Source organism: Ananas comosus, linkage group 20 (assembly GCF_001540865.1).
Source record: "Ananas comosus cultivar F153 linkage group 20, ASM154086v1, whole genome shotgun sequence".
NCBI lineage: Eukaryota > Viridiplantae > Streptophyta > Magnoliopsida > Poales > Bromeliaceae > Ananas > Ananas comosus.
This window is the reverse complement of record NC_033640.1, coordinates 8,808,324-8,819,390: the sequence shown is the minus strand read 5'-3', so window position 1 is coordinate 8,819,390 and position 11,067 is coordinate 8,808,324. Positions and strand designations below refer to the sequence as shown.

The 11,067-nt window shown below is 33.1% G+C and overlaps 1 protein-coding gene across 1 annotated transcript; it reads left to right on the top strand.

Moving 5' to 3' along the window:
* On the top strand, positions 1,145-3,181 carry LOC109725881 (VAN3-binding protein-like). The gene is made up of 6 exons (XM_020255277.1): positions 1,145-1,405; positions 1,514-1,588; positions 1,684-2,113; positions 2,279-2,437; positions 2,519-2,626; positions 2,708-3,181. The coding sequence occupies exons 1-6, from the start codon at positions 1,220-1,222 to the stop codon at positions 2,917-2,919; spliced, it is 1,170 nt and encodes a 389-aa protein (XP_020110866.1). The 5' UTR covers positions 1,145-1,219; the 3' UTR covers positions 2,920-3,181.

Here is an 11,067-nt window from a genome sequence, read left to right as displayed (position 1 = left end):
TTCCCTACTCCAATGACTAATATTTACAAAGAATCCCTCAAAATTAAGCAAGATTTACAAACATGATTGAACAACAAAAGTGAAACATAAATTACTCTTTTCATGGGGTTTTCATAGCAACACCCGGGAATGCACTTTTTTTCCTTTTTTTTTTTTTTTTTTTTGAGAGAGAGAGAGATAAAGGTAGCGTACTATTCGCTTCGTTTATTTCATTTAGAAATAAATTTAGCTGAAAATGTAAATTAACTAGGATTCGAACTTGGTTCTCGGGTAGTAATCACCAAGCCCTTTTGCCACTTGCGTTAGGGACGGTCGGTACCCAGTAATGCATGTTCGGCTACGAGATTTGGAAAGTACATCGCATTTCCTTTTTATTTTTTTTTTAAAATTATTCTCTATTGCTTTTTTTTTTTTTTTTTTTTAAATCTCTATTCCTAACTGTGAAAGTAGTGGAACACTACACCCCTAACCATAAAGAAAAGCCATTTATAACCCCTTTAAATTTTAATCAAAGTTACATTCATGGTTAGCACGTGTAGTGGCTCATTTTTTGCCCCCACTTTTCTCACCAATCAAAATGACTTGTTTTAGCATCCTATGTATGTTTAAATTGTGAGGAGACCCCCCAACTATAGGCCATTTTGAAATAGACCCACCAACGTAAAATACTTTCGAATGACATCCCTTAACTTTTGATTTTTCAGAATTGAGTAATTTTAGTCAAACAACTTAGCAGACGATTCCATCGGATTCAATAGCTTTAATCGCGTTTTTAACAAAATTAGAGTTCAATTAAAGTTGAGGGGGTCCTCCATACATTTCTCATAGGGTACTACTCCATTGTGATTCCCTTCTTAATTTCTCTATTTTCACTCAAAGCATTGGTGGTGGTAATGATCTACTCCCACTTATCTACTTTTTAGTGGCATATTTAATGGCTTAATTATATACATAGATCCATTCACTTTGATTCTCTTAAACCCTTTTCCTTTTAGGGCTTTTGAATCTAATAAGTTAGGTTAAAGTGGTTTTGAATCTATAAGTTAGCTCTAATATTAAAGCTGTAAATAACACTCTTTTAACACCAAAGAGAGGTTCATGCATGAGTATAAAATGTATCTAGGACTCATTGCACTACAATTGAAAATTTTGCAAGAGAAACAAAGAGAGTACCCTCTCTCTCACTCTCTCTCTCTCTCTCTCTGTCTCTCTGTAGAAAATGGATTGTGACATGAAGTTAGCGGTCCGCGAAGCATCCCCCGAACCGACAGATCTGCTCTCGAATTCGTGGTGCAGCTCGGCTATCCAAGTTTTCCACCCGAAAGCGCGGGATTGCTCGATGCTGACGCTGACGGATCAGAAGTCGATCGCGGAGTTCGAAAGCGACAGAGCAGCTCCTTTAGCAGTAAGAAAAACTAGCCTTGCATGCATGCACCGATTTTACGTATCAGAATAAAGAAAACAAGCCATGAGTGTGTTGAAATTTAAGCCGATAATCTCTTCGAATTCGCAGAGAAGCAATCACAGCTTTACGGTGGATGATGCAGAGGCGAAGTCGACTCCGCAGTGGAAGTTCGATGATCTAAAGGTGACGGAAGCGAATTCGAATTCTGAAAAAACTGTTTCTCTGAGAACTGATCAGCTGTAACTTTTCATCATCTTCTTCTTCTTTTTTTCGTTCAGTCGTGGATATGGCTACAAAAGGCGATTCATCCGGAGCTGGATTACGATCTTTGCTTACGAAAGAAATGGGTAAATCGATTTAAGATCACGCATTGGAATGGCATCTCGATAAAGAAATGGGTGACGGAAATGAAGCAGAAGAGGAAAGAGACGGAGCGGCTGCGGAGAGCTGAGGTGCATGCAGCTGTATCTGTCGCAGGGATCGCAGCTGCTCTCGCGGCGATTGCGGCAGAGAATGCTGAACCGGGCCAACCGAGCTCCCTAAAAGAGACTGCAGTCGCGTCAGCAGCGGCGTTGGTCGCAGCGCAGTGCGCGCACGTAGCAGAAGCCACAGGCGCGAAACGAGAGCAGCTCAATTCCGCTGTAAACGCCGCCATGACCGCCACCGATGCGAACAACATCATTACCCTCACTGCTGCTGCAGCAACATGTAATGCTCTTTCTTTCTTTCTCTCTCTCTCTTTAGCCCCTGCAACAATTTAGCGCAATGCCGACATTATCACGAAAATTCGAATGAACTTCTAGACTAAATTGTTAAAATTCAGACTCTAAAGAATGTAAGAACAGCAGTGAGTATTGTTCTGAAATTTGTCAGCGCTGCGAGGCGCGGCGATACTGAGAGGAAGGACAGGCCACAGGGAGAAAATAAGAGAAAGTTCGCCGACGCTTTTGTACGATGAATTCGACTTCGATTTCGGAAGGTGCAGGGCATCGCTGGCGAAGGGCGACGAAATCCGCGTCACTACACCTGACGGTAAATGCGCGATCGGACGGCAATTGCAATTGTTTTCCTTGCAGCTTACAACATCTCAGTTTGGTCTTGTTTAATGAACAGGCAAGTGCAGATTGCGATTCGTCTCGATAGTCCTAAACGGAGACGGAAAAATCATCTTGAAGATCAAAAAGATCAGCATGCTGACGGCATTTTCCGCTGCGGAAGAGAGTAAGCTGAAAACTCGCATTCCAATTTCGTCTTCAATTTTTCTGCGGAAAATCTGGAGCTAAAATTGTGAGTGAAAAACAGGTATTGTCCACGACTTACAGACCAGCAGCGCAGAAAAGCCGAGGCAGGAAGAAGATGCATCTTACGCCGTCGACATGACGACGAGCAGAGGAAAGATTGAGCTCAAACTCGACGACTACATGCTGTACAAGAAGTGGATTGCGACGATAAACCACATGCTGAAGCTGTCCACCACTTTCGGCAGGTTTGAGCTGCAGTCATGCAGAAATTGATCAGCTGGACTTACCAAGTCCTGTTCAGAACTCAATTTCGGCAGATATGAGCTGCAGTCATGCAGAAATTGATCAGCTGTACTTACCAAGTCCTGTTCAGAACTCGATTTCGCAGTTTATGACCTTTTCCTATAACCTGCTCTTCTTTCGCTTTTTTTTTTTTTTTTCCGACTTCATGACCGGTGGTTGAACACGGTGAATAATACGCGCGGATGTGATTTGTGTTTGAATTCATGGGTGAATAGAACTACGACTTTTTGAATGTCTAACCATGTACTAACAAGGACCAATCTGGTTCCCTGTCTTTCAACTGATGCAGCTGTATGATGCGTAAAATTACCAAAACTAAATACATACTGATGCCCAAGATCGTAAACAAAATTAGTAAAAGAAGATCAATCACATTACCCAAAAGATCGATCTTATAGGACACAGGTCTAGAAATATATATTAACACCCTCCCTCACGTGCACGATGAATATGAAAGACACGTGGAATTGATAGATAAGTTAGAAGATAAGAACTTAACCTAAACAAAGAGGTTTAGAATTATCAAAATATATATTAATAATCTCACTCACATGTATGATAAATATGAAAGACACGTGAAACCCGTTAAATGTCAAAAGTGGAAATTGAACGCACGACCTGACAGAATTAAAGGGTTTAAAACTGACTCTGATACTATATTATTCAAAAAATAAGAAATAGGCCTAGATATAGATATTAACCATCGTGGCCTACAAATTCTACCTCTTTGGATATAATCTTGAATTGATCCGACTAATCCGATTGACGACGCAAACACAACCAACAAACTCAAAGCATCCTCCATAGCTTTGAATGCACCACAAAGGAGATAACAATGTGTGAAATGCTGCAGTTGTAATAACTTACACTTGTGTCTACATTCAAGGGGGGATAAAATATAAAAATTTTAGAAAATATATTAACCCAAAACTCTCTTTTGGTATGCATGAATCAACAAAAAAAAAAAAAAAAGTGACTGCAAACAATTCCTATTGGTAACATCAAATTTCTCACTAAATACATAAAAATCTAACAAATTAGTTCCTCTTCATCAAAGTGAAATTACCATGTAGCAGCGCTTAACTCTGTTTACATAACGATCTAAAATCTATTTACTGAACAAATAATAATATTAAAAGGTTAAAAATAAGATGAACAAATTTTTTAAAATTTTCAAATAGAGAAAATTTGGTGGGCTCATATTCCCACGTGGCACGACACGGCCCAGTTGGTCTGGGCCGCGGGTCGCGATGGGCCAACCTATTCAGAAAACGGGTCTGTCGCGGCATGTAGCTCATGACTTCTAATTAGGGGTGAAAGCAGTCGAATACGGTCTTATCTTTGACAAAACCATATCAGCATTCATATATTCGAATTCGAATGCGGATTTGTATCGGATGCTAAATTTTCATTACCATATATACTGAATGCGGATTCAGATTTATATATGAGTCAGATTTATATTCCGATATTATTCAGATAATAACCAATACTCATATGCACACGCAATGCAATAAAGGCTCGCACTCTTATTCAAACTTCATATACCTATATTTTACTCAATAATATTTAATATTTTAACGAATATAAGTACAATTTTAATTTGAGACTTATAGTAAAATAAACGAAGAACCCAATGAAAAACTACATTCATCTCCCTACACTATTTATTAACATCCCTCCTAGCTCTAAGGAATGAAAACAATTGATTACGGTCGGATTTTTAAGAAACTATAAATATTCGCATCAATTTTTAAAAAATTCTCTTCGGATACAAATATGTGTCGATTGCTAAATTTTGACATTCATACTTACATCCTATTGAACCTGGTGTCGAATCTGATCGGAGTTTGTCCTAACCACTTTCACCCCTCCTTCTAATCGGGCTCCATGCCAAATCGATCCATGCCGTGCCGGGTCGGGCTTTGGCATATTCGGGCTTAAAAATTTAGGTATGATTTTGGGCTCTCAAGATCCGGCCCGAAACTTAAAGAAACGAGTGTGTTTTGTTTGTGGGTGCACATAATATAGTACGTATTTGCTTAACATAATTTTGTGGACAATTTTACCGACTGTCCCTAGAACAAGTGGCAAAGGGTTTGGTGGTTGGTACCCGAGACCCAAGTTCGAATCCTAGTTGATTCACATTTCTAGCTAAGTTTATTTCTAAATGAAATAAACGAAACGGGTAGCGTGCTACCTGTCTCTCAAAAAAAAAAAAAAAAAAAAAAATTTGTGGACAAATTTGTATACATTGTATTGTTACCTATATATGCATTTATGTACTTGCTAATTTTGAATTTTACCCGTTGTGTATCTTACTTTTTCATTTTGTTACTATTTGTAGTAACGTTTGGGCGTAATGCAAAGATCCAATTCATTTACTAGAAATGGTCAGACACAATTAATTAGAATGAATGTTTAACTTTTACTTAGCAGTTTGTTAGTGTGCCTTTCATCTTAATTAATTTCGAAGGTTTGCATATGTGAAAGCTTAAAATGTAATAAAAAATTGCTACTAGAAATTCATTCTTTTACAACAATAAATATTATTGCAATTGAAAATTATTTGTTGTTTCTCTCAAAAAAAAAAAAAGGAAATTATTAGCTGTGATAATAAATTTTTGCAACTGATAGTATAGTTGCAAATCATTGCAATCAATCTTATGGCAATAAATGGCTAAATAATATAATGTGTATTATTATAACAACACAAATTATTGCGATAATCATATATTGCAACAATTTAATTTTCAATGCAATTAAATTGATGTAATAGAATGAAATTGTTGTAGTGAATGTATGCAATTAGGTACAAGATTTAATTTAAGAGAAATATTATTTTAGTACCCTGTGGCTTCGTACTTTTTATTTTAGTACCCTGTGGTTTAAAGTGTATCAAGTTAGTACCCTGCGGTTTCGCACTTTCTCACTTTAGTACTCTATGGTTTAAAATGTATCAAGTTAGTATTCTGTAGTTTTATTTTTGTATCATATTAGTACTCTGTGATTTTCTTTTTATATCAAGTTAGTACCATGTGGTTTTATTATTCTCTTAATGAAATATTAAACCACATAGTACTAAAGTGAAAAAGTGCGAAACCATATGGTACTAACTTGATACATTTTAAACCACAGGATACTAAAGTAAAAAAGTGCGAAATCACAGAATACTAACTTGATATACTTTAAACTACAGTATATTAAAATGAGAAAAAGTGAAACAACAAGATGTTTGAAGTTTTTCCAAACAAATATCAAGGAAACGACGTGACCGTTAAGTTATAGAACCTACGGAGACAGGAGAATCCTACATATAATATACATCTGCGTAACAATACGTGAGTAACTCATGAGTCATGACAGAGATGGGATGCCTCAACTCTAAACCATCCCATCGCACTATAATAATAAATAAATAAATTATCCACCGACTTTTACCAGTACAAGTGAGAAAATATTTGATAGTTGATATTCCAGATCTCAAATACGAATTCTAATTAATTGACATTTTCAGCTAAGTTTATTTTCAAAAAAAATTATACGAAGAGTTCTCTAAATAATAATAATAATAATAAATTATCACATCCCTTCGTCCAAAGGTTGAAAACCTACGAATATTAATAATTTGATACTTTTAAAAATATAAGAGCTCAATATATATATATATATATATTACTGTATATTTCTTTTCTTCGTGTAAGGACTAAAAATTAATCTACAAGTATTAATAATTTTGTACTTTTAAAAAGCATAGGAGCTTACATGAAAAAGTATATTATCTAGTAGCAACTTGGATTTTTTTTTTTATTGTTTTTGTGAATCATATCTATTCTATTGTGATCCACATTTCTCTTGCCAATTTACTATTGTTGCATTCGAATATTTGTACAATAATATAGAATTTATTTATAAGCATAATATTGCTCGAGCAGAAAATTCTTTCCCATAAAAATATTTATGAATAATTCATCACTAGAAAACAAAAAGATCAATTAATATAACGGGTAGGTACCACTTAAGAAAGCAAAAATTCGATAAGAAAATCATTAATTTGCTATAAAATTAACTTCTAAACAATATGATATCAAAGCCACTTCTATTTAGCTAGCCTTGTTAGTTTCATGCATGAGATCATAGTACGTCTCATATATCGTTTAATTAACCAGTAAAATTTCCTTTTATCTTTTCTTTGTAAAATAAAAAGCAGGTGTTTTAACTTTTAAGTTCGTTCCAAACATAATTTTCTATCAAGGAATATTCCAAATCAGCATAAGCAGAGATTTACTTAATTTTTGACAAATCTAAGTATAAACATTATTGCTAAGTTAATAAATTTCAAACATGACATCTTGCTATATATATATATATATATATAGAGAGAGAGAGAGAGAGAGAGAGAGAGAGAGAGAGAGTTTGCTATTGTATTCTTATGAGTATATGATCGCCTTCATACTCATATGTTTCGTTTCCGATGATAAAGTTTATGAATCGATAATCCAAACCGTTAAATATAATTTAGAGCATTCGAAACGTCTGAAAATCAAATTTATAATTTTTCGATATTATTTATTTTACGATCAAAAGATCTCAAAAGTGGCAATTTCTAACCGTCGATATCAATTACTTGCTAGTTTTACAGTGTAAAAGAATCAAAATACGTTGAATTTTTTATAGAAAATTTTATTTACTATCTAAATAAAGATTAATAACTCCGATCTTGAATTGAAGAATCTGATCATGGAAGTTGTTCAATTTTGTCTAGTCATTTTATGCCCACTTGATAGATTTTAATATAATTTCAAAAAGTTATAAAATTTATTTTTTAAAAGTTTCAAATGCTCTAGATCATATTTAACGGTGTGGATCGTCAAATAGGAATTCTCCATCATCAAAAACAACTTATGAACACGAATAACTCTATATTCATAAGAGTATAGTAGCCTATTCTCTCCTTATATGTATATATATTTATATTATATATAAAAGAACGTATTTCAAATTTTGGTATGTAGATAAACATATTTTTTGGCGGAAAAAAAGATTTGGTTCCTCTTTCCTATCGTAAAATAGAAATTCTCATGAAACAAAAACAACTTATGAGCACGAATAACTCTATATTCATAAGAGTATAGTAGCGTATTCTCTCCTTATATGTATATATATTTATATTATATATAAAAGAACGTATTTCAAATTTTGGTATGTAGATAAACGCATTTCAAAATTCCTCTTTTTTCCTACATAAAATAAATAATGTAATGAAATAAACTTTTAATTCCTCTTTTTTCTTCGACTATCAATATTTTATTTTTTTATTAAATATTTTTATCATTCAATATCTTTTTTTGCGATAAATATTTATATATTATCTCTATTCTATCTACTAATATTTTATTGTATATACTTTTTTTAAATTTGATATTTTTTAGTTAAAAGTATATAAACGTAAATTTTGAATTTATCAGAAAAATAGAAAATATAGAAAAATATTCAGCATATATCTATTATCTACACTCATATATAAATTTTTATAAAATAAAAAAAGCTATATAATTATTGTGACAACACTATTAAATAGTAGAATAATAACATATATTTCTAATAAGTATTAATAATTTGAATTTACATTTTTTAAATTTAAATTTTATATTATAATTAAATAAAATATACATAACTAAATATATAAGTAGTCTATTAATTTAAAATATTCGTGGCGTGTATTTACACGTATACTTAACCTAATATATATATATATAATAATATATAATATATAATATACTATCATATATAATTATAAAATTAAAAGAAGTAGTCTTTAAAACCCACTATACTATATATAACATTTTTGACGATTATGACTTGTTCTTAAGAGTACAGGTTCCCAGGCCACTACGCATTATCAACAGAAAAAAGAATTGAATTTCCAAATGCCGAGTTGGTGTGAGGCCCTCCCTAACAATTAATAAATACCACCATCAATTCCGTGTGGTAAAACTACCTCATGGGAGCTGGTAGTTTGGAGCAGTGTACAAATTGCAGAGACTGAGTTAAAAAGAAACACAAGTTTTAACCGCAGGAATAAGTGTACCGAACAAGCACAGAAAAAATATTTCTGCACGCTGAGGTGCATCGCATATATATTTCTTTGTGAATATAATTGTTTTTTCTTAAAATTATTTTATTATATATATATATATATATATATATATATATATAGAGACTGGGGCTACTATACTTATATGAGTATACAGTCTTTGTACTCATAAGTTTTCAACCGTTCAGATGAAAAAATATACGGTTATGATGAAAGTGGTTACGGTTAGGTTGATAGTAGGCCCCCTAGGATTGAGTGGTGGTTGGTTGAATAATATAATCTAACGGATGAAAATGATTAAAGGGGTAGATCTAACGGGCAAAAACTTATGAGTACAAGAGGCTCTATACTTATAAAAGTATACTAGTCGGACTCTATATATATATATATATATATATAATTAGGTTGGAATATTTAATAGTATTTGGGCTCTTTTGCTATCGAGTGTTTAACCTTTGAATGAAAAATTATAGAGTTAAGACGATAGTAGTCCCCTAGAATTTAGTGGTAGTCTCCCTAAAATTGAGTGATTGGTTAGTTGAATATATAGTATGATCTAAATGGTGGAATAAATTAAAATGTAAATCTAACAGGTAAAAAATCGATGGCAAAAAAGTCCAAATATTATTAATAGTATTACGGCTCAACTCATATATATATTCTAATTTTTTTTCTCATGTCTGGTCGATATTTTGTAATATATCTATAATGTAAACTTGAATTAAATGAAAAGAAATTAAATAAAGCAACGAGTCTGGCGACACTTAAGTTCATGACCATCGACTTTGATATCATGGTAAAAAATATGAAATAAACTATTTATCATAGAAACTTAAAGTACCCGATAACAGTACTGCCTTTAATATCTTTATTCGAACAAATACAATTTATTCTAGATATATATATGCAAGGATTTAAATATCGTGGCACGGAGTTGTGCTGGAAACTTGCCGGCACGGTACGGTACGGTATGTGCTGAGCCGTGCCGATGCGTGTCGGTCAAAAAAATTCTTGTATACCAACACATAATAGTATTAAATATTTATTTTCTTTAGCAATAAAATATCATAACTATTTATTATGTCTTTTTATCACATCTTTTGAACTTTATTAAGAAAATTACTTACTAATTTAAAGAATAGAGGGTTTTGAATTGTGTCATTCGTACGAGGTCTGTATCGTGCCGGCATCTTGTTGGCACGGTACGACATGGTGGATATGACCCGTGCCGACAGGCACTTAAAACCTTAAGTGTATGTATCTTTTCTATTTTATTGAAGAAGCATAAAATATCTGACTGATATGAAATGTGATCGAATGTCTAGAATGAATAATATTCGGCCTTTAAATCATTTTTTTTGGAATAAGCTAACTCACTTTGTTAGTAAAATTAATATGTTATTATTCTATTAAATTATGGATGTCAAAACTTTTGAGAAGCACAACTTAAACTCCTAACTTTTAATTGCATAAAAAAATTATTCACACTGAGAAAGATTATTACCATCGTGTACGTGTATGTGTATATATATATATATATATATATATATATATATATAGAGAGAGAGAGAGAGAGAGAGAGAGAGAGAGAGAGAGAGTCCGGCTACTATATTATTGATAGTACCAAGTCCTTGGTACTATTGAGTTTTCTACCGTGAGATCTATCCTTTGATTATTTCCACCCGTTAGATTATACTATTAAACCAACCACCCACTCAACCCTAGAGAACCACTATCAATTTAACCGGAGACCACTATCATCCTAACCGCACATCCTTTCATCCAACGGCCAAAACTCAATAGTACCAAGGGCTTGGTACTATTGATAGTATAGTAGCATAATTCTATATATATATAGGGTCCGGCTACTATACTATTATAAGTACGATCGTCCTCGTACTAATAAGATGTTTTCAATGATAGAGCTTCCGAATCGACGATCCACACCGTTAAACGTCATTTACAGCATTTAAAACTTCTAGAAATCAAATTTTATAATTTTTTGACGTCATTTACCTTAC